General features: G+C 36.2%; 1 protein-coding gene across 4 annotated transcripts in view; it reads right to left on the bottom strand.

Annotated features, from left to right (window-relative positions):
* The window catches only part of MKLN1 (muskelin 1), a 362427-nt gene that overhangs the window by 125029 nt on the left and 212102 nt on the right, over nt 1–25296 (bottom strand). For all 4 annotated transcript variants that reach the window (XM_082632688.1, XM_082632687.1, XM_082632686.1 and 1 more), the window contains one exon: nt 17257–17326. Coding sequence is in view for 1 of the 4 variants with exons in the window: in XM_082632685.1 (XP_082488811.1) it covers nt 17257–17326 (70 nt within the window). In the remaining 3 variants the exon portion in view is untranslated. The remainder of the gene's footprint in view (nt 1–17256; nt 17327–25296) is intronic.

The following is a 25296-nucleotide window of genomic DNA, read 5'->3' as shown; positions in this document are numbered from 1 at the left end:
ACTACCACTGGCATTTTTCACAGAACTAGAACAAAAAATTTCACAATTTGTATGGAAACACAAAAGACCCCGAATAGCCAAAGCAATCTTGAGAACGAAAAATGGAGCTGGAGGAATCAGGCTCCCTGACTTCAGACTATACTACAAAGCTACAGTAATCAAGACAGTATGGTACTGGCACAAAAACAGAAAGATAGATCAATGGAACAGGATAGAAAGCCCAGAGTTAAACCCACGGACATATGGTCACCTTATCTTTGATAAAGGAGGCAGGAATGTACAGTGGAGAAAGGACAGTCTCTTCAATAAGTGGTGCTGGGAAAACTGGATAGGGACATGTAAAAGTATGAGATTAGATCACTCCCTAACACCATACACAAAAATAAGCTCAAAATGGATTAAAGACCTAAATGTAAGGCCAGACACTATCAAACTCTTAGAGGAAAACATAGGCAGAACACTCTATGACATAAATCACAGCAAGATCCTTTTTGACCCACCTCCTAGAGAAATGGAAATAAAGACAAAAATAAACACATGGGACCTAATGAAACTTAAAAGCTTTTGCACAGCAAAGGAAACCATAAACAAGACCAAAAGACAACCCTCAGAATGGGAGAAAATATTTGCAAATGAAGCAACTGACAAAGGATTAATCTCCAAAATTTATAAGCAGCTCATGCAGCTCAATAACAAAAAAACAAACAACCCAATCCAAAAATGGGCAGAAGACCTAAATAGACATTTCTCCACAGAAGATATACAGACTGCCAACAAACACATGAAAGGATGCTCAACATCTTTACTCATTAGAGAAATGCAAATCAAAACTACAATGAGATATCATCTCACACCAGTCAGAATGGCCATCATCAAAAAATCTAGAAACAATAAATGCTGGAGAGGGTGTGGAAAAAAGGGAACACTCTTGCACTGCTGGTGGGAATGTGAATTGGTACAGCCGCTATGGAGAACGGTATGGAGGTTCCTTAAAAAACTACAAATAGAACTACCATATGACCCAGCAATCCCACTACTGGGCATATACCCTGAGAAAACCATAATTCAAAAAGAGACATGTACCAAAATGTTCATAGCAGCCCTATTTACAATAGCCCGGAGATGGAAACAACCTAAGTGTCCATCATCGGATGAATGGATAAAGAAGATGTGGCACATATATACAATGGAATATTACTCAGCCATAAAAAGAAATGAAATTGAGCTATTTGTAATGAGGTGGATAGACCTAGAGTCTGTCATACAGAGTGAAGTAAGTCAGAAAGAGAAAGACAAATACTGTATGCTAACACATATATATGGAATTTAAGAAAAAAGAATGTCATGAAGAACATAGGGGTAAGACAGGAATAAAGACACAGACCTACTAGAGAATGGACTTGAGGATATGGGGAGGGGGAAGGGTAAGCTGTGACAAAGTGAAAGAGCGGCATGGACATATATACACTACCAAACGTGAGGTAGATAGCTAGTGGGAAGCAGCCGCATAGCACAGGGAGATCAGCTCGGTACTTTGTGACCGCCTGGAGGGGTGGGATAGGGAGGGTGGGAGGGAGACGCAAAAGGGAGGGGATATGGAAACATATGTATATGTATAACTGATTAAATTTGTTATAAAGCAAAAAAATAAAATAAATTAAAAAAAAAAAAAAAAAAAAAAAAAAAACAAAAATAAGCAAATGGGACCTAATGAACCTTAAAAGCTTTGCACAGCAAAGGAAACCATAAACAAAACAAAGACAATCTACAGAAAGGGAAAAAATATTTACAAACAATGAGACCAACAAGGGGTTAATTTCCAAAATATACAAACAGCTCATACAGCTCAACATTAAAAAACCAAACAACCCAATCAAAAACTGGGCAGAAGACCTAAATAGACATTTCTACAAAGAAGACATACAGATGGCCAACAGGTACATGAAAAAATGCTCAACATTGCTAATTACTAGAGAAATGCAAATCAAAACTGCAATGAGGTATCATCTCACACTAGTCAGAATGGCCAACATCAAAAAGTCTACAAATAATAAATGCTAGAGAGGGTATGGAGAAAAAGGAATGTTGGTGGAAATGTAAATTGGTACAGCCACTACGGAGAACAGTATGGCGTTTCATTACAAAAAACAAAAATAGAGTTACCATATGATCTAGAAATCCCACTCCTGGGCATACATCCGGAGAAAGCTATAACTTGAAAAGATACATGCACCTCAGTGTTCACAGCAGCACTATTTACAATAGATAAGACATGGAAGCAACCTAAATGTCCATCGATAGATGAATGGATAAAGAATGTGGGGTGTGTGTGTGTGTGTGTGTGTGTGTGTATGTATGTAATGAAATATTACACATCCATAATAAAGAATGAAATAATGCCATTTGCAACAACATGGACAGACCTAGAGATTATCATAAAGTGAAGTAAGCCAGACAAAGACAAATAACATGTTATCCCTTATATGTGGAATCTTAAAAAAAAATGATACAAATGAACTTATTTACAAAACAGAAATAGACCCACAGACATAGAAAACAAACTTATGGTTACCAAAGGGGAAAGGACGGGGAGGGATAAATTAGGAGTTTGGGATTAACATATACACACTACCATATATAAAATATATAAACAACAAGGACCTACTGTATAGCACAGAGAACTACACTCAATATTTTGTAATAATCTATTAAGGGAAAAGAATCTGAAAAAGAATATATATATATATATATATATATATATATATATATATATATATATATATATATATATATATATAACTGAATCACTGTGCTCTACATCTGAAACTAACACAACACTGTAAATCAACTATAGTTCAATTAATAAAAATTTTTTTTAATCTGATTTTGTCTGATACTGTTGGTTGGCTGACCCAACCTCCATTCTCAATCCAGTTTTTCCTAGCCACCTTCCAGCCAAAAATAGACACATGGTAAAATTCTGGTCAATGAGATATAAGCAGAAGTTTGTTGTGGGATAAGTTTTGCTTTTTGAAACAAATGCTACCTCTTTACTATCTGAACAGTTACATCTGTAACATCCACTGTGCAACAATGAAGAAAAAGATTAAGAGAATCTCACAGATAGCCATCTCTGAGCCACTCAACTTTCACCAGTAACTGCCTAACTCTAGTTTCCTTGTTTGTGGCAGGGACAGAGATGGGGTGATGGCGGGAAAGAAACTCTATTTGTTTAACCCACTGTTATAGGACCTCCTATTATTTGGTGCTAAAAGCATTCCTACTGATTCACTAACCCCACAGTCGAAACTTTATTTAATGACTACACAGTAACAACTGTTTAGGTTTATATGAGGTTTACATTCTAAGCAGCTATTAAGATTTCTTTATTATAGAAATTGCCATAGGAAAATTGAGATTGCTATTCTTAAGTTATTAATCCTTTTTATCCATATCAAATTAATAGGTGTGGTAATATGATTTCTGGTAACTGAGTTTCTTAAGAATACAGCTGTATGTTAGAGAACAGACTACACAGCTAGGCAAGGGACTATTTACATCTCTTTGTCTTTCTCATGAACTCCCACTTCCTCCCATCCCTTCCTCCTTCTTTCTCTCTTTGGTCATTCTTTAAAGTCTCAGTTTACAAGTCAGTTTTCTCTGATAACTGGTTAGTTAGATACAATGTTGTAACTAGTAAAAATGGATCTTTATACAATCTGTTATATACCGTCCATCATCCCACATACAACACCTCTGAATACAACAGAAAGCATTTGTCTATATAAAATTTTATTTATAACCAAATAGGATTTTGTTATTAAAAATTACATAAGTAAAATGTAAATTCTCTAACTGAAGTAAAGCACAATGATCTGACAAATACATTCTAGGTAAAATTTTTAATGTTTAATCACATTATTGATAAATTTTATAACTTCATTTTTAAAACTCTTGGGCATCGAGGCTGAGTACTGTTACTATTAAACAGTGTTATTCCATAGTTAAAGAGGTTTCCATTACTTTTAATTTGGAGAAATAACTGCTGTAGATTTAGTAATAGAAACTGTAAAAAAAAAAGTCATTAAGAATGAACATTTTAGAAAAACTATTTTAGATCCTTTATTATCAACCTTTAAATTCTGTATATGTGAATATTAATAAATTAATTTTAAAATAAAACATAATGACTCACAATCTCTTTATCAAAGCAGAGGGTAGGCTCATAGAGGATCAAAGAACTATCTATCACATGGTTCTTAATTTAGCCACAGAGTTAAGAAAACAATGAAAAAATTTAATGTTCAAAACTGTTCACAGGGCTTCCCTGGTGGCACAGTGGTTGAGAGTCTGCCTGCCAATGCAGAGGATATGGGTTCGTGCCCCGGTCTGGGAAGATCCCACATGCTGCAGAGCGGCTAGGCCCGTGAGCCATGACCACTGAGCCTGCGCGTCTGGAGCCTGTGCTCCACAATGGGAGAGGTCACAACAGTGAGAGGCCCGCGTACCGCAAAAAAAAAAAAAAAACCAAAAAACTGTTCACAATTTCAGCCCAAAGAGATTTTTTTCAGCATGAAAAACAATTTAAAAATCATTTTTAACCATATGGATGTTAACAATTTATAAGTAATAAAGATGATATAAAGGAGAAATGGATGATCTATCAGCATCCATTAGATTAGATGGATCTATCAGCAAAAGTATATCCCAGGAGGTGAGTGTTAAAGGATGAGACAGAGTGCATTAGTTTCCTCAGGCTGCCATAACATATTACCACAAACTTGGTGGTTTAAAACAACGGAAATTTATTCTCTCACAGTTCTGGAGCCCAGAAGTCTGAAATCAAGCAGGACCATGTTCCCTCCGAAGGCTCTAAGAGAGGATCCTTCTTTGTCACTACCCGTATCCAGTGGCTCCTGGTGTTCCTTGCTTGTGGCAGCATAACTCCAATCTCTGCCTCCATCTTCACATGACCTTCTTCCTAGTGTCCCTCTGTATTTTCTCCTTTTCTGTGTCTAATAAAAACACTTGTCATTGGATTTAGAGTTCACCCTAATCCAGGATGATCTCACTCTAAGATCTTTATCTTAATCACATCTGCTAAAACCTTTATTTCAAATAAGGTTACATTCTGGGGTTGCACATCTTTTTGGGGAGGGAGGGGCACTAATAACCTACTACACAGAGCTAGCCAAGCAAAAAGGCTTATGAAAAATGAGTTATAGAAGCTGTTAAAAGGCCAGCATGGTTGGAGCCTAGTAAGCAAGGTGGAGAATGGTAACGTTGAGATTGAAGAGGTAAGCAGTTACCACATCACGCATTATAAATTATAAATGCAATGGAATCCATTAAGCACAATGGAAAGCCAAGATCTGATTAACATCTCACACACACACACACACACACACGCACACACAGAGTCTGCCTTGTAGAGAATGGATTGGAGGGACTGGCAGATGAGTTAGGATAGTTACAATAATTCTGACAAGAGATGACATGAAGGAGACTTGAACTAAGGTGGTGCAGAGATAAAGAGGATTAGACAGTTTTGACATATATTTTGGAGAGAGAATGAATGGGGTTAAGTGATAGCTGGATATAGGGAGGGGAGAAGGAGGTATCAAGATGATGATTTAGTTTCTGACTTGAATAACAGGGTAGTTGAAATATCATTTACTCTGATGTGAAGGACTGACAATGAAACAGGCAGCATTAGAACAGGAAATGACACCAGAAAAGTCCAGACTGTATATCTATGTAAATCTCAGACTGTGTAATAAATCACCCAGTGTCTTAAAACAATAGTGATTTATGATTTCTCATGATTCTGTGGGTTCAATGGATAGTTCTTCCACGATATCTCCTGGACTTATTCATGTAGCTGTATCAGCTGGGGGGACTGGACTTAGTTGGGGTAGAAAGTGGGGGAGCTGGACCTAGCTGGGATGACTGGGTCCCTCCATATAGGCTTTTATCCTCAAGAAGGCTAGATGGGCTTTCTTCAGAGCAAGTGGTCTCAAGAGTTCAAGATAGAGAGAACAGAAGCTACAAGGCCTCTTGAGGCCTTGCTTAGAAGTTGCAGTAACAATTCCATAGAATTTTCTGTTGGTTAAAGCAAGTGACAAGGCCAGCCAAGATTTATAAGGTAGGGGAATAGACTGCACCTCTTACTGGAAGGAGCTGTAATATGTGACCATATTAAGAAATTTGGACTCTATTCTAGGAGAAGTAGAGAAACATAAAAGTGTTTTAAGATATGGGAAACAATAAAATTCAATACCCATTCAGGATTAGAAATTCTCAGAAAACTACAAAGAGAAGAAAATTTTCTCAAACTGACATAGGACATATATAAAATATCCATAGCCAGCATCATACTTAATGAAAATTCCCCCTAGCATTGGGACATAAGAAAAGTTGAGGCTGGGGAGTCACAGAAGGGGAGGAAATATTTGCAAACCATGTATCTGATAAAGGACTTATACATAAAACATACAAAGGCTCTCAAAATTCAATAATAAGAAAGTAAACAAACAAATGCTAAAATGGACAAACCTTTGGAATAGACATGTCACCAAAGAACATTGAGAGAGGCAAACAAGCATATGAAAAGATGGTCAACATCAATAATCATTTTTAAAATGCAAATTAAAACCACAAAGACTTGTTCATTAATTTTCAATGCATCTTTATTTGTAATTGCCAAAAGCTGGAAAACAATCCAGTGTCCATCAACAGATAAGTACATAAACAAACTGTGATATGTCCATATGAGAGAATTCAGTTGGGCAACAAAAATGAATGAATTATTGATGCAAACTACAACATGGATGAATCTCAAAATAATCACTTTGAGTGAAATAAGTCAGACAAAAAATGCATACCATATTTCTCCACTTATATAAAACCCTAGAAAATGCAAATTAATCTACAGTGAAAGAAGTGTGGTACCTAGAGATGGGGGATGGAGGTGAGTGGAAGGGATTAAAAGAAGACATGGAAAACTTTGGTGGTAATAGACATGTTTAGTATTTCAGGAGTGGTGGTATTTTCAAGAGTGTACACCTATGTTCAAACGTATCACACTGTACACTAAAAATATAAAGTTTATTGTATGTCCATTATACTTTAATAGCTGTTTAAAAATAATAAAAGTTAGTGTTAAAGAAATGAATAAGCAAGTCACAGACTGGGAGAAAATATTCACAATACATAACTTACAAGGAACTTATACCCAGAATATATATAAACAACTTCTACAGCTCAGTAATAAAAAAAGAAAACAACCCCACTTTTTTAAAGGAGTGAAAGAATTCACAAGAAATATAAATGAACAGCCAGTAAGCAAATAGAAAGAAGTGCTTAATATAAAGAGTCATCAGGGGGCCTCCCTGGTGGCGCAGTGGTTGAGAGTCCGCCTGCTGATGCAGGGGATACGGGTTCGTGCCCCGGTCTGGGAGGATCCCATATGCCGCGGAGCGGCTGGGCCCGTGAGCCATGGCCGCTGGGCCTGCGCATCCGGGGCCTGTGCTCCGCAACGGGAGAGGCCACAACAGTGAGAGGCCCGCATACCGCAAAAAGGAAAAAAAAAAAAAAAAAAAAAAAAAAAAATAAAGAGTCATCAGGGAATTATAAATTAAAACCATTTTATACCACCAATAAACACTAAAATTAAAATGTGTGTCAATGCCAAATGTTGGTGAGGCTATGAAGCAACTAGCAGTCTGATGATTTCATACAAAGTAATGTACAGCTGACCCTGAACAACATGGGTTTGAACTGCACAGGTCCACTTACATGCAACATTTTTGCAGTAAATACCTTAGAAAATTTTTTGGAGATTTGCAACAATCTGAAAAGACCTAGAAATTTGAAAAAAACTGAAAAACAGACAATTTGGAAAAAGCCTAGAAATATCAAAAAAATTAAGAAAAAGCTACGCAATGAATGCATAAAATATATGTAGATACTAGTCTATTTTATCATTTACTACCATAAAATATATACAAATCTACTATAAAAAGTTAAAATTTATTGAAACTTACACACACAAACCCTTACAAACTGTATGTGGTGCCATTTGCAGTGAAGGGAAATGTAAACAAAGTTGCAATATTAAATCATAACTGCATAAAATTAACTGCAATATATACTATACTACTGTAATAATTTCATAGCCACCTCCTGTTGCTATTGTGGTGAGCTCAAGTGTTGAGAGCATCTGCCTAAAATGCCATGTGATGCTTATCATCTCCATGTGAGCAGCTGTCTCTCCAGTAAATTGCATATCACAATAAGAAGTGATATCTCGCAGTTCTCACGTATTTTTCACTGTTTAGTGCAATACTGTGAACCACGAATAAAACCATGAGACCCATACAAAGCGCCACTCGTAATGCTGGAAGTGCTCCCAAGAAGCAAAGTCATGACATTACAAGAAAAAGTTGAATTACTTAATATCTACCACAGATTGGTGTCCGCAGCTGCAGATGCCCACCATTTCAAGATAATTGAATCTCAAGTAAGGACCATTGTAATAAAAGAAAAAGAAATCCATGAAGCCATTGCTACAGCTATGCCAGAAGGCACAAAAACTTTGCAGTTTTCGTGAAATACCTTTTAATCTTATTTTGAAAATGTAGCTTTTATGTGGGTGCAGGATGGCTATAAGAAAGGCATTACCTACAGACTCTAATGATTCGAGAAAAAGCAAAGTCATTACATGACAACTTAAAGCAAAAGGAAGGTGAAAGATCTAAAGCTGGAGAATTTAATGCTAGCAAAGGATAGTTTGATAATTTTACAATAGAAAAAGGTTTGGCTTAAAAAACGTCAAGGCAGGGCCTCCCTGGTGGCACAGTGGTTAAGAATCTGCCTGCCAATGCAAGGGACAAGGGTTTGAGCCCTGGTCCAGGAAGATCCCACATGCTGCGGAGCAACTAAGCCCATGAGCCACAACTACTGAGCCTGAGCTCTAGCCCGCAAGCCACAACTACTGAGCCCACGTGCCACAACTACTGAAGCCTGCGCGCCTAGAGCCCGTGCTCCGCAACGAGAAACCACGACAATGAGAAGCCCGTGAACCACAACGAAGAGTAGCCCCAGCTCGCCACAACTAGAAAAAGCCCGCGCACAGCAATGAAGACCCAACACAGCCAAAAATAAATAAATAAATTTTTAAAAATGTCAAGGTATCAGGGGAATCAGTGCACCAGCCAACCTAGAGGCAGCATATGAGTTTCCAAATGCCATTAACAAAATCACTGAGGAGAAAGAATAGCTGCCTAAACAAGTTTTTTTTTCCCCCGTACGTGGGCCTCTCACTGTTGTGGCCTCTCCCATTGCAGAGCACAGGCTCCGGACGCGCAGGCTCAGAGGCCATGGCTCACGGGCCTAGCCGCTCCGCAGCATGTGGGATCTTCCCGGACCGGGGCACGAACCCATGTCCGCTGCATCGGCAGGCGGACGCTCAACCACTGCGCCACCAGGGAAGCCCCTGAACAAGTTTTTAATGTGCCATATCCTGGGGAAAAAATGCCACAAAGGATATTTAAGGAAGGAAGTGAGCACCAGGATTTAAGGCAGGAAGGGATAGGCTGACTCTACTATTTTGTGTAAATGCAGTCGGGTTTATGATCAGGACTGCCCTTATCTATAAGGTTGTAAAACAAGAAGGCCTGGGCGAAAACCCTTTTTCTGGATTGGTTCCATTGATGCTTTGTCCTTGAAGACAGGAAGTGCTTTGCCAGTAAGGGACTGCCTTTTAAAGTTCTTTTGATATTGGACAATACCTCTGGCTACTCAAAACCCCGTGAGTGCAGTGTCAAAGGCATCAAAGTGGTCTACTTGCCCCCAAACACAGTGTCTCTAACTCAACCTCTAGATTAGGGAGTCATAAGGACCTTTAAGGTTCATTACACATGGTACTCCATGGGAAAGACTGCCAATGCTATGGAAGAAAACTGATAGAACATCATGGAAGTCTGGAAGGATTTCACCAATGAATATGCCATGGTTATTGTAGAAAAAGCTGTGAAAGTCATTAAGCCCAAAACAATAAATTCCTGCTGAGGAAAACTGTGTCTAGATTTGTATATGATTTCACAGGATTTATGACAGTCAATCAAGGAAATCCTGAAAGAGATAGTTGATATGGCAAAAAAGGTAGGGGGTGAAGGGTTTCAAAATATGGATCTTGGAGAAATTCAAGAGCTAACAGACACCACACCAGAGGAATTAACAGAAGATAACTTGATGGAGATGAGTGCTTCCAAACCAGTGCCAGACGATGAGGAAGAAGACACAGAAGCAGTGCCAGAAAACAAACTGACATTAGACAATCTGGCAGAAAGAAGGGTTCCAATTATTCAATACTGCTTTTGACTTCTTTTACAACATGGACCCTTCTATGACATGGGCACTAAAACTAAAGCCAACAGTGGAAGAAGGATTGGTACTATATAGAAACATTTTTAGAGAAATGGAAAAGCAAAAAAGTCAGAAATTACAGTGTATTTATGTAAGGTTACACCAAGTGTGCCTGCCTCTCCTGCCTCCTCTTGGAACTCCTCCACCTCTTCCACCGAGGCCACTCCTGAGACAGCAAGACCAACCCCTCATCTTCCTCCTCCTCCTCAGCCTACTCAACATGAAGATAACAAGGATGAAGACCTTATGATGACCCACTTCCACTTAATAAATAGTAAATAATCATCATGCTGTACAATTAATAAACCTCTCTGCTGTATATATGTGTGCGTCGTCATGTGAAAATTTAGTAAGTGTACAGCAAGAACTATATGAAACGTTTCTGTGTCATCATCATTGCCTAAGTATTCATTGTGTAGAACACCATGTACAAGACTTGTATTGAAGTGGATAGCCTATCCTTACATAGGCATAAGGTGACTGACATTTTATACAAAATTAACAATGTTAGTTTTCTTACTGTTGGATAACTTTGTTTTCAAATGATTACATTATCATACAGTATGCTCCCCTCTCTCTAGTAATTGGAAAAACTGTCAGCCTATCATCACAGGTAAGTAGTTTTTGAGAAAATGTTAACAATGTTTCCAAAACTGTATTATGAATATGACTGTAATACTGTATACCATAAAAATTTTATAACAACTCATTCATTAGTGTACAGGGTAGGGTACTGTGAAGCAACTGTATCAATTACACTAGACTACCAGAAATCAACCATATTGCTGCTTCTTCATTATCAATGCATGAATAGCTATACCTGTAAATAAATATGAATTTCTTTTCCACATTTTACCTTTTCATTTTTAGTGTCTAGTGTTAGTAATACATATAACATCTACAGTGTTTTGTATCATGTGAGACGATATTGATGTAGGTACCGACACACAATTCATCTTGTACACAGACAACATACAACATACACTTATGATATTGATAAACATAGTACAGTACAGTAAATGTACTTTCTCTTCCTTATGATTTTCTTAATAACATTTTCTTTTCTCTAGCTTATTTTATTGTAAGATATAGTGTATAATACATATAACATAAAAAATACGTGTTAACCGACTATTTATGTTATCAAGAAGGCTTCAGATCAACAGTAGGCTATTAGTAATATTTGTGGGAGTCAAAAGTTACATGCAGATTTTCAACTGCATGGGGGTTGCCACCTCTTCACATTGTTAAAGGGTCAACTGCATCTCTACCTTATGATGCAGCAATTCTATCTCTAGATATTTACCCCAAATAAGCGAAAGTATGTATTATTTTTTAAATCTTATAAAAGAATGTTTATATAAGCTTTATTCATAATCACCCAAAACTGAAATATTGCAAATGTCCATAAACAGGAAAATGGATAAACAAATTGTGGCATGTCCATAGAACAGAATGGTATTCTGTAATGAAAAGATATGAAGGGCTTCCCTGGTGGCGCAGTGGTTGAGAGTCCGCCTGCCGATGCAGGGGACGCGGGTTCGTGCCCCGGTCCCGGAGGATCCCGCATGCCGTGGAGCGGCTGGGCCCGCGAGCCATGGCCGCGGAGCCTGTGTGTCCGGAGCCTGTGCTCCGCGACGGGAGAGGCCACGGCAGTGAGAGGCCCGCGTACAGCAAAAAAAAAAAAAAAAAAAAAAGATATGAAATACTGATGCACATAAGACATGGACAAGCATCCCCCCACCCCAAAATTCCGAGTATAAAAAGCCATATACAAAAGAGTATATATATATATATATACTCATTTCTATTAAATTTTAGAACTGGTAAATCTAATCTACAGCAAAAGAAATCCAAACAGTGGTTGCCTCTGGGTAGAGGGTGAGAGAGTTAAGGATTCACTGGTAAGGGACAGAAAGGATCTTCCTGACCCGATGAAAACATTTTGTATCTTGATAGGGGTGTAAATTATATTAGTGTGTGCATTTTTCAAAATGGATACTATACACTTAAGATTCATGTATTTCACTATATGGAAATCATATTAAATAAAAATGTATTATTCAAAACATACAATGCTCTTTTCACACACTTGGGCAAAATACCATAAAGAAACTTCATAAATTTACTGGTATCCTGTTTCCACAGATAGAAATTACATTGAAATGCATATATTTTCTACTTTCTTCCTTACTTTGCAAGTAACTCTTATTCCTATAATATTCTTGTTATGGTTCATCAAACACAGAAAGAATAATGTAAGTGTACTGCAAAAGCTGTAACACACACACACACACACCCAACTGTATTAAGTAATCACTAAAGTTTTTTTTGACCTGCAAAAGCAGAATGCCTGCAGTTCGTTAAACAACTTTAACTGCTCTCTCTCTAGCCCCAGAAAGCAAAGAATATTACCTAATACCATACTTTTATTTAAACTACCTTAGAAGTTTACTACTTCTAAGAAGAAGTCTACTATAATTGTAGTAGAAGAATTATGATCTAACCTTTCTTAAAGCAATTATCAAGACATACGTAACTGCCTGTACATTTCAACCAACCCTAGGGTATTCCCCAGTCACCTTGAAAGACATATTTTCCATGGCAGTATCAGTAACTTCTATAAAACATATCTGATGTGGGAGAAGCGTGAAATTACTATCTTAAAGTATTTATAGGGTTTTCATTCATGCTACACTTACTCCCTCCCAGTACAGAGAGAGAATCCAGAATCAACAGCAATGTTTTCTCATTAGGTCTAAAAATATTTGCTCCCTACCACAATGAAAATGCCTTTCATTTTTTTCTGTTTATATAAATTATAAATATAAATTGAAAGTGAGAATCAAAAGAGATAAAAGTATAAGAATAAAATTGAAAAGAAATTTAAAATTACCTAAATTCCATTATCCTGACACAACCACCACCATTTTGATGATAATTCATTTGAACTCTATGCACACACTCACACAGACACATACTTTACATAAGTCGAATATCAAATACGTTGTTCTTGACGGGAATAACTTTTAAAAATAATTGTTTTATCTCTTTTTCCTATCTCATCTCCTCCTCTCTTAAATAACCAATGCCAACAACCAGATGTATATCCTATCATATCTTTATCTGGGCTCACTGTATCAAATAAAAATATACACATGTACATACACATATAGTGGTGAGAGAGGGAGAGTTGTTATTCAGGTAACAACAGTAGGATCTTATTATAGATGTTTCTCTGCATCATGCTTTTCTCATTTTATAGTGGAAATTCCTCCAAGTCAACTGGTATGAAGCCAGTTCATTTTATTTAAATGGTTGACAATATTCCATGAAAAATGTATTCAAGCATTCCCCAGTAGATGGGTTCTCTTTTTTCTCCTGCATCAAAATCTGACCCTCACTAACAGGGTGAAATAATAAATGTTTGTTTTTAACTGCTCATTTCTGCGGTCATTTGTTACACAGCAATTGATGACTAATATAGCACCCAAGGTCAAAAGAAATATCAACAGTTCTATTTCTTAAGTAGTTAGGTCCGAACAACTTAATAAGTATAATACTTATGCCATGACAATTTAGTAGCCATCCAAAAAAAATAATCAACATATATTACAAGAAAAGTATTTGTATTTTTACCTACCCCACTCATAACCCAACACAAGCTTTCAAGAGAAGTGTTTAGGGTTCATTCACTCTCAAAACATGCGATACATCCTAGTATTTATGTACACACTTATAGTTTTTCCTCATTATGGGAAAAAGAGGAGTAGCTGAGAGGCTTTGATTTTGTTTTCCACCCCTCTCTAGATAACTGCACCATTAACTTCCTTATCTGCTTAAGCTGCATACACTAAACATAATTAAAATTTCTTACTGACAGAATCAAGCACTGTGAGCATCAAACAGTACATCCTAATAACAGCAATGCCTTAGATCTGTGCAGTCTAATACATAGCCACTAGCCACCTGGGGCTATTTAATCTAAAATAATTAAAACTAAATAAAATTTAAAATTGCATTCCTTAGATGCACTAGCCTCATTTCAAGGACTCAATAGTTACCTGTGGTTAGCAGCTGCCATATTATACAGTGCAGATTATAGAGTATTTTCATCACTGCAGAAAGTTTACTAGAAACACTATCCTAGAGGTTAATGAAATACAGAGTATTCTTCCACTAAAGACCCCCTAAATGTTATACTTTGGGTTTTCTATTTGTTACTTAGATTTTTCTGTCTTCCCCCTTACGACACTTTGTCAGTTGTCAACTTGCTGTTAGTGTGCCTATCTTTCAAAACTACGCCCCCCATGCACAAAGCTGCTTCCAGTTGCTGAAACCAAAACAAACAATCAACGAAACAGAATAACATTATATCCTAAGTGGATTCTTAAGAAAAGGCCCTTAGAACCTAAAATCTCATCACAATGCTTTTGATTTTTCAGAGACCTCTTTTCCTTTCTTTCTAATTCTCAGACTTGTTCAAGATATGGTAAATTAATTGTTAGTTACAGTATAGTTGCTCCTCACTATTCAAGGGTTTTGCACTTGCAAATTCATCTACTCACTAAAATTTATTTGTAACATCTAATCAATACTCTCAGTCATTCCTGGACATGCACAGAGCAGCAAAAAATTTAAGTTGCCGAAAGCACACTCTCCCAGCTAAGGTCAAACAATGGACCCTATACCTTCTTGTTTTAGCTCTCATACTACAAACAAGTTTCCTTTTCATGGTCTATTTAGGCACATTTTAAAATATTTTTGTGTTTTCTGTTGGTGTTTCACTGTCTAAAATGATCCCCAAGTATAGTGCTGAAGTGCTGTCTAGTATTTCTAAATGCAAGAAGGCTGCAATGTGCCTTACAGAGAAAATATGTGTATTAGATAAGCTTCATTCAGGCAAGAGTTATAGTGTTAATGGCTGTGAGTCCAATGCTAATGAATAAACAATATACACAAAGTAAGGTGTCTTTAAACAGAAATGCACATAAAGCAACATTATGTATTTGACTGGTTGATGAAAATCTGTAACAAGAGGCTAGCAGGAACTTAACTCTGAGTTACAGTGAAAGATCCATCAGACTGGCAAAATCTAAAAATCATCCATAGAAGTGATGCGAAGAACACAATGCACAACTTTCATACACTGCCAGTCAGAGTATAAATTATACACCCATTTTGTAAAAACAGTCTTGCATTACCAGATAAAAGTTGAACACACATATCCTCTATGATCCAGGAATTGTACACCAAGGTATATACCCTAAAGAAACTCTTGTATGTGTGTACCAGGAAAAAACATAGAATATTCATAGCATCTTGTTCCTAAGAGCAAAAACTATAAAAAACTCAAAAGCCTATCAACTGAAAAATGGATAGATATATTTTGGCATACTTATATACTGGAATACTAAACAGTAGTGAAAACTAACAAACTATAATTATACTCGGCAACATTAATATCATAATGTTAAACAAACAAAAAGCTAGCCACAGAAGATGTATAATGAGTGATTCAATATATATTATATTTATATAAAGCCAAAGCCAGACAAAACTTAAATCACAGGAATTTATAAACATATACATATATAATACTGTGAGAATATGCTTAACAAAATATGAAATAATAATTACTGGGATGGGATTAGAGGATAGATATAAGATGGGGCTCACAGGAAGCTTCAAAGGTTGTACCATTCCAAAGATGGTAGACAAGTAAACAGGTATTTGCTTTACTATTCTTTATATTTTATATATAAGTGTGTGTGTATGTGTGTTTACTCTTTGGATATACATTTTGCAATTAAACACTTAAACACCAGGTGATCCAAAAAGGTTTGTAAACAGTAAAAAAACAATTAAAAAGGAAAAGTAAGTACAGAGACTAGGTTTCCAAGAATTACACTAGAAAAAAAATAATAAAGTAAGTTTTATTTACCCATCTTCTTTACCTATCAGAGAATTAATTTCCTCAAGGATATGGACATAAATGCTAATGCTGAAAGTGTAATATAACTGAAAAATGATTATTTTTTAATTCAGATGACATCAGACACCACTTGTCAAAGAAACAATTTAGCTCATGGTCCTGATGTCATCTAAATATACTAGTTTAGTAAAATAACAAACTATATTAAGCTTATTTTCCCTAAAAGGCAGTTACTGAATCACTGAGTCAAAGTTGAAATTACTAACATCTCCTTAAATATCTACAGAATGACTTGAGTTTAAGTGCAGTAGAAGTCACAACCTCTGCTCACATCAGTACTCTGATCAGTTACTACTCAGAACACTAACAGCACCGTAACCAGTTCTTTTTAGTTAACAATTTCCTCAAAACGTAACAAGAAACTTAGTTTTGCGTCATTAGTAATCCAGAAAAAACATAAATTAGATTTTAAATGTTCCAGTAGAGAGAAGTATAAAGTCTATGCTTCAGAAAATTCCACACTGTATTTGCCTATGAAATAAAAATTCTTCCAAAATGTAAACAAACAAAAAAAGAGGAAATAAAAATTTACCTTTGGGACTTCCCTGGTGGTCCAGTGGTTAAGACTCTGCACTCCCAATGCAGGGGGCCTGGGTTTGATCCCTGGTCAGGGAACTATATTCTGCATGCTGCAACTAAAAGAGTCCAAGAGCCCGCATGCCGCAACTAAGACCTCACACAGCCAGATAAATAAATTAAAAAAAAAAAATTTACCTCACAATTTCAAAGACTGAATAAACTATTAATGGAATCTAGATAACTGATATCAGTTAAGTGCATGCCTATTTAAAATCTGACTTCTGAATGGTATCAAGAGCTACACATAATCTTACCTGGGGAGGGTAGTTGCTCTCTGAAGACCACCGTGAAGACTGGTCATTTGGCTTATCCACTAAAATGTTCCTGAAATAAAGAAACGAAAATTATAGCAATTAATTAAAAGAATAAGTGAACAGGAATATGCAAAAAGAGGAATAATCTACCAGATGCTAAAATTATCACAAAGTTATATAATGCCTGGAACTTGAATAAAAAGAGAAAATTAAACAGAATAAGAAACATGGGGGCTTCCCTGGTGGCACAGTGGTTGAGAGTCCGCCTGCCGATGCAGGGGACACAGGTTCGTGCCCCAGTCCGGGATGATCCCGCATGCCGCGCAGCGGCTGGGCCCATGAGCCATGGCTGCTGAGCCTGCGCGTCTGGAGCCTGTGCTCCGCAACGGGAGAGGCCACAACAGTGAGAGGCCCATGTACCGCAAAAAAAAAAGAGAAAGAAACACAGAAAATGTCTAGTAATTTAAAAATTTTAAAATGATAAAGGTAGCATTTTAAACAATTGAAAAAAGTACTATATATATATGCATGTGTGTGTGTGTGTGTGTGTGTGTATAGCTCTACTTCACATCAAGTGACAAAATGAACTATAGTTGTATTTAGGAATTTAAGGTAAATAAAGTAATAAAATATCTAATAATTAATAAAATTCTCTCTCTCCCTCTCTCTCTCTCTCTCCCTCCCTCTCTCTCTCTCTCTCCCTCCCTCCCTCCCTCTCTCCCTCCCTCCTTCCCTCCCTCTCAATCTCTCTCTCTCTCTCTCTCTCTCTCTCTCTCTCTCTCTCTATATATATATATATATATATATATATATATATAAAAAATCAATCTTTGGATCAAAAAGGTCTTTTAAGCCCAGCACCAAAAACAGAACTGTGAAAAAAGGAACTGACACAAGTAACTTTGGAAGACAGTGCTCTCACTGTAAACTGTAAAGCTAAAGACAAATAGAACCATATACAAAAACTGTATTTTAAGGACTTCCCTGGTGGCACAGTGGTTAAGAATCTGCCTGCCAATGCACGGGACACGGGTTCGAGCCCTGGTCCAGGAAGATCCCACATGCCGTGGAGCAGCTAAGCCTGTGCGCCACAACCATGGAGCCCACGCTCTAGAGCCTGCGTGCCACAACTACTGAGCCCACGTGCTGCAACTACTGAAGCCCGCACACCTAGAGCCCGTGCTCCGCAACAAGAGAAGCCACCACAATGAGAAGCCTGCTGCAACGAAGAGTAGCCCTCGCTCACCGCTACTACAGAAAAGCCCGCACACAGCAACAAAGACCCAACGCAGCCAAAATTAAATTAATTAATTTTTAAAAACCGTACTTAATTTGATAAAGTTATTTCTCAGAGGGATATGGGTTAATTCTGAACACTTTATATGTATACTGGGGTCAAACAAATAAGTAAATGAACGGTAGATGATGGGAGTCAAGCTTGTCACTTCGGAGTGGGAAGCTACAGAAAAGCAAGGGCAGGGAGGTTGGAATGTTCCTGATGGTACTGAAATAGTCAGAGACATCAGTGTGAACTCATATTTAGGTTTATATAGATACAGATTCAGAAGTAATTATATGTGAATGTGTGTACATATATCCATGCACACTGACACAAATAGTATTCCTAGCTCTGTTCACCAATAGAGACTAGAAGCAGTGACACCCCCAGTAGCAGTGAGTACACCAATGCCGAATCTTGGTTTCTACATACCACAGTCCAATAGAAGGAAACAGGGATTCTTGGGGAAGTAGCTGATTCTAGGGTTAGAGCAGGGAATCCAGAAGATTAGCCTAGAGCATGCTGTAGTGCTCAAAACAACAGCAAAAGGAAGGCAGGGCCAGGGCAAAGGGACACAGAGGAGCCAACATGAAAGAATGAATGGCCAAAGCTAAAATAAACAACAAAATAAATAACGTAGTATTGGATTAGAACCCAAAGTATAAATATCCCTGAGTCCATACTGATATAAATAACCCCAGTCTAACAATCAGAAAAACACCAGACAGATTCAAATTGAGGAACACTCAACAAAATACATGACCAGTACTCCTCAAAACTCTCAATATATTGAAAAACAAGGAAAGACTGAAAAACTGTAACAGACCAGAGGAGAGTAAAGAGACAAGACAACTAAAAGTAATGGTATCTTGGATGGGATCCTGGAACAGAAAGAAGACAGTGGAAAAACTAATGAAATCCAAATAAAATGTGGCATTTAGGTAACAGTAATGTATCAGTGTTGGTATCTTGGTCATGACAAATGTACCATGGTAATATAAAATGTTAGCAATAGGAGAATCTAGGTGAGGGGCATATTGGAACTTCGTACTATCTCTGCAACTTCTCTGTAAATCTAAAATCATTCTAAAATAATGGGCCTTCTCAAAGGCCCATTTATTTATCTATCTTAAAATATAGATCTATACCTGTCACAGAGAAAGTACTTAATAAATGTCAAAAAGAATAACTTTTTTTTAAAAGGCAGTACTATAAGGAAAAGAATTTTCTTTACATACACATCTCACAAAGGTAAAACATTAATACATAAAATAACCTCAAACAATACTAAAAGGTAAAAACCAACTAGAAAAATATAGGCAACATAAAACACAAAAGGCTAATTAAAATTTGAATGAAGAGCACTTAAACATAAATACCCCATATGAAAATAGGCAAAACCCAAACATTCGAAATCAATAACCAAAAATTAGAGATTAAAACAAAGATATATATTAACCCTATAAAATTGGGCCTACACTCTCAAAACAACATGTGTTTTAATCATAATTGCAGCTGTTGGCCAGAGTTGGTAAAATGGCACTCTCATATTTTGCTGGTAGAAATGCAAATTGATACAACTTTTCAAGAGAGAATTTTAATATAATATATATTTTAAAAAACTTCAAATATGCATATCCTTTTAAATAAAAATGATAATGACATCAGCCATGATGATAGTGATGATGTTTGCATCTAACATTTCTGAGCTTTTATGACATCTCAGGCACTGGTCTAAGTGCTTTCCATACATAAACTATTACCGTCAAAGCACAGATTAAGAAACTGAGAGAGATAAATTAATTTGCCTAAGTATACACACCTAAGAAATAATAATTTGAACCCAAGGCAATCTGACTCTAAGCCAACACTCCTAATCACTATACTATACAGCCTCAGAATTATTCCACTTCTTGGAACTTAACCTAAAAAATAATCCAGGGGATTTAAATCATCCACATTCATCACAATACAATTTATAATAACAAACTGTGAACAACCTAATTGTCTAACAACAGAGGATGCGTTAAAACAAATTATGAAGTACCTATGTTACAAAACACCATGTAATCATAATGTATTCTACAGCCTGACTTTAATATTGTTGGAAAATGTCCACTACATAGTGAGTGAAGGGAAAAGGTAGTTTACAGTATATATACTGTAAATCAAGTGTTGTAAGTAATAATAATATTCATGCATGAACAGAAAAGACAAAGAAGATATATTAAATTGTTAATGTAGTTCTCAATGGTGAGATTTCAGTGACTTTTTTCCTTCTTTGTGCTTTTTTGTACTTTTCAAATATTCTAAAATTAACACATCTGACACATTATCAGAAAAAAAGGTGTGTTTTATTAAGAATGAATTACAAAGCAAAGATGAGAACTCTATGAAAAGACTGCAGTACAGTTAAAAGCTAAAGCTAAAAAACTAGGAAAAAAATCACTCTGACATGAATGTTATAAAGCATGAAAGAAAACCTAATATATTATAACTATGATAAATTGGGACAACAAAAATCACAAAGTATAATAAATTGGAGGAGGGGAGATCAAATGACACGTGAGTTAATTTCATCATTTTTCATAGCTCCTAAGAAAGAGACTCAAGCATACTTAAGTTTAGAATAAAAACATACTACATATCTTATAAATTATTTGAGACAGAATATCAACAACAAAAAAAATAGCAAAAAGAAGGAAATAAAAGATTAAATGAAAGCAGGACACATTAAAAACAGAAAATTTTAAATAAAATGACAATATTAATACCAAGCATCTAGTACAGTCATACATATAAATGATCTAAAATAACATAGTAAGATATTCTTTGGACTGGGTGAATAGTAGTAACATTACTATTACACAAAGGCACACACACAATAACAGTGACTCATGATAGATAAAAGATATATAAGGCAGACATAATCTTTGTAAAACTAGGAGGAAGTTAAAGAAAAAGTATTAACTGGGATTAAAGGGGTCAAAGGTAGAGATAAAAAAATACAATTTAAAAAAGTATGAACTGGATGAAAACAATAACTATAAAATAATAGTTCAAGCCAAGACTGTGAGTCTTAATGAATTAAACGAAAACAAAAATAAAGCAAAACACAGTAAATATCAGAAGAAACTGATAAAAAAACAGTAGCAGGAGATTAAAGTCTCTCAGCACCTAGAAAATTAATAAACAAACAACTATATAATGTCAAAGTAGTGGTAAGCATTAATAGTACTATGAAGAAAAATAAAGCAAAGTAGAAGAGAAACAAACCTGAACGATATGAGGGAGCTAGCCATGTCATAATCTGAAAAATGAGCAGATGATCACTAAATGCAAAGTTAAGGGGGCAAACAGTTACAATATGTTATGGTCTTGTGAATTTGAAATGCCTATTAAACAGTCCATTAGCGATCCAGCAGTTGGATTATCTGAGGCTGAAATTCAAGGAAAATGCCAGAGCTGAAAAAAATATAGAGAAACATCAGTATATCAAATGCTAAAATATTTAGAGCTATGACACTGAGTGAAACGACTCAGGGGATAAAAGAGAGCTAGAAGAGAAGCTGAAGGACTGATTAAGCTCTGGGGGTCCATTATTTAGGGGGTCCAGAAGAGAAAGATCAAGCAAAGGAGACTGAGAAGGGCCAAAGGAGAAGAAGATGAAAACCTAGAAACTGTAGATGCCAACTGAAGAAAGTATTTTGAGAACAAAGACGTGAAAACTATGTAAAATGCTGCCAAGAAGACAGGGGCTGGGAGGTATTCACCCTCATATGCCTAACTCAAAACTTAAATGCTGCCAAACAGAAAGTGCCTAATAAATATTTAATAGATATGAACAAATAAACAGTACTAAAAGGAAAAAAATTAAAGTGGTTCCATCAAAGCATAGAGTATATTAATCCTTATTTATTATCTGTAATTTAAAGCTTACACTAAGATAAAAGAGAAATATGTATACTGGAAACTAATATAATATTGTATATCAACTATACAATTAAGAAAAAAGAGAAACATGATACAGACCAGAAACAAGGTGCAGCCTAAGGGGGCTTGGAAAGATGGAAGCTTGAAGATATTCCTGATGATCTCCAGCCCAACACTAAGTCAACTACTAAGTACCTCTCTTAAGCCCAGAAGGTGACAGAGGCCAGAACCAGAACTTTAAGAATTACCACAAAAGCTTAGCCCTAGGAGGACCATGAGATCTATGGATGCCTCTTGCCCCAAGAAAAAGGCATCAACTAAAAGAGCATTCCTGGGACAACAGGCTGTCTCCCTGGCCCACAAAGATCTTCAGGAGAGCTTTAGCCCTGAAGATGAGAATGTACTTGCCCTCTTAGCTGAGGACATCTAGTTGCTGAGAGGTCTCTCCTGGTGACCTACAGAGAACTAACAATATAGGAAATGGTATACCGAAAGCCACAGGACAAAGACTGCCAGACTGCCTACTCTCTCTGAGGTATCAGAAGCCTCATCCAAAGAGTACACAATACAAAAAAGTTTGTATAGAAAATTTATGAAAAAGAATAGTGAGGGCTTCCCTGGTGGCGCAGTGGTTGAGAGTCCACCTGCCGATGCAGGGGACGCGGGTTTGTGCCCCGGTCCGGGAGGATCCCACATGCCGCGGAGTGGCTGGGCCTGTGAGCCATGGCCACTGAGCCTGCGCGTCCGGAGCCTGTGCTCCGCAATGGGAGAGGCCACAACAGTGAGAGGCCGGTGTACCGCAAAAAAAAAAAAAAAAAAAAAAAAGAATAGTGAGAAGAGATAATTTTATCAGCTTTTAAAACACTTCAAATCCTCTATAATTAAAAACAGTAGGAATTGGTATAGGAACAGATCAATAGCTAAGAAACAAAAATCCAGAAATTGAGCCCTGTGTGGATGAGAATTTAACTTTTTTTTTGCTAGATAATCTTTAATATTATAAGAGAATTTAATATTTGATGAAGGTGATATTTTATTTCAATGGGAAATGACAGTTCATATTTAAGAGACGCTTATACAACTGAATATCCACTGGAAGAAAATAAGTTAACCCCTATCTAATATCATATACAAAATTCCAATTAAAAATTTAAACATACATATGTACATACATACATAAACATATTAGAAAAAAATTTAAGAGCCAATATGTAGAACCAAAAGTGTTAGTGAGATCTTTTTGCCAAGAAACACAGAAGTTTTAGAACGAAAAAGTTATTTGATTACAAAAAACTTTTGAATTTTGTTCTGTAAAAAACACCATAAAGAAAGATAGGAAACAAGCAATAGTTTAGGGAAAAGTGTTTGCAAACCATATGACTAATAAAGTATTCATACCGAAGATATGTAAAACACTGTTTCACATTGGGAATAAGATGAACAACAAAATGAAAAATGAGCAGAATGCATGTCACTGAAGAGTCATTAAAATGGCTAGTAAACAGCAACAAAAAAATTTTTTTTCTAAATCCTTGTGTATTATTTGTGTCAGGGAAAACAAATTAACATACTAAGATATCTTTTTTCACCCATCAAATTGATGAAATTAAATCCCTACTTAACAGGAAATCAGGGAGAAACTGTAGACATGTCCATTACTCCAACCTTGATGGAAAGTCAATTTGCAACATCTATCAAAATTCTAAATGTACATATTCTTTCACCTAGCACTCTCAGAATCTATCCCATAAAAATAAGACCATCAGTACATAAAGATCTATGTATAGAGACTCATAAATGAGTCTGTCTAATGCAGCGTTTTTTGTAGTAGCAGGGAAATGATTAAATAAATCATAAAACACATATATCATGGAACACTATACTGCCATTATAAAGAATACTTCAGATCTATGCCAGGTAACTTGGAGGGATTTTTGCAATATAAGATACAAAGAAGCATGTATGATTTCATTGTTAAAAAAAAACTATTATTTATATATATATTCGTATACAATTATATTAACAACCATGTGTGATATGATCTAATTTGTATTAAATTATATAAAGCAAGCACACATATAAGCCAAAAATGAAGCATAAATATTATTAAGGGGTTTAGCTTATCTTCTTATATTTGTCATATTCAGATTTTTATAATAAACATTATTTATATAAACATTAAATTATTGTAAAAATATTACGGTTGAGATGACAACAAGCTTTCCATATTTATGGCAAACTGACTACATTATCATCAGATGATCAAATCAGGCTCAACTTTTCTTTCTTTTTAAAGACATAGGAGATGGAGAAGCAATTAATAAAGGCTTACTGCCTCTTAAAATTTTTAAGTGACAGATGATCTCTCAAAGCTTAGTCAGCTGTAGACTGTTTTTAATTCTCCCTACCAGATGTTCCTTCCTGAAATCCATTTCCATTCTCCTGGAAAGCAAATGAGAAACTAGTTGAGGGCAGTGACTATTAACGTTAGCCCTTCATCAATAGAAACACAGCCAGTATGGTAGCATCCTATAAAACATGTTCTTTATTATCCTTCCTCATACTTCCCAAAGACCTATAAAGCCCACCATCATTACTGGTATAGCTTTTCCTTCTAACTCTCAGGAGAGACATTAACCTCTTTTACTACATATTGTTAATCATGATACTAGTTCACTATCCCTGACCTCTAGTTCACTATCCCTGATCTCTAACAGGGGAAATATCCCATCCACAGCCTCTGCTGAAGGAGCAATCATAGACACTGATATTTTGTACTTGTGACTCTCCCTTACAACTATCTTAGTGACAGCTAACGTAGGCTAGCT

This window comes from Mesoplodon mirus, assembly GCF_964341445.2.
Source record: "Mesoplodon mirus genome assembly, chromosome: 9".
NCBI classification, from domain to species: domain Eukaryota; kingdom Metazoa; phylum Chordata; class Mammalia; order Artiodactyla; family Ziphiidae; genus Mesoplodon; species Mesoplodon mirus.
This window is presented reverse-complemented; position numbering and strand designations above follow the sequence as displayed.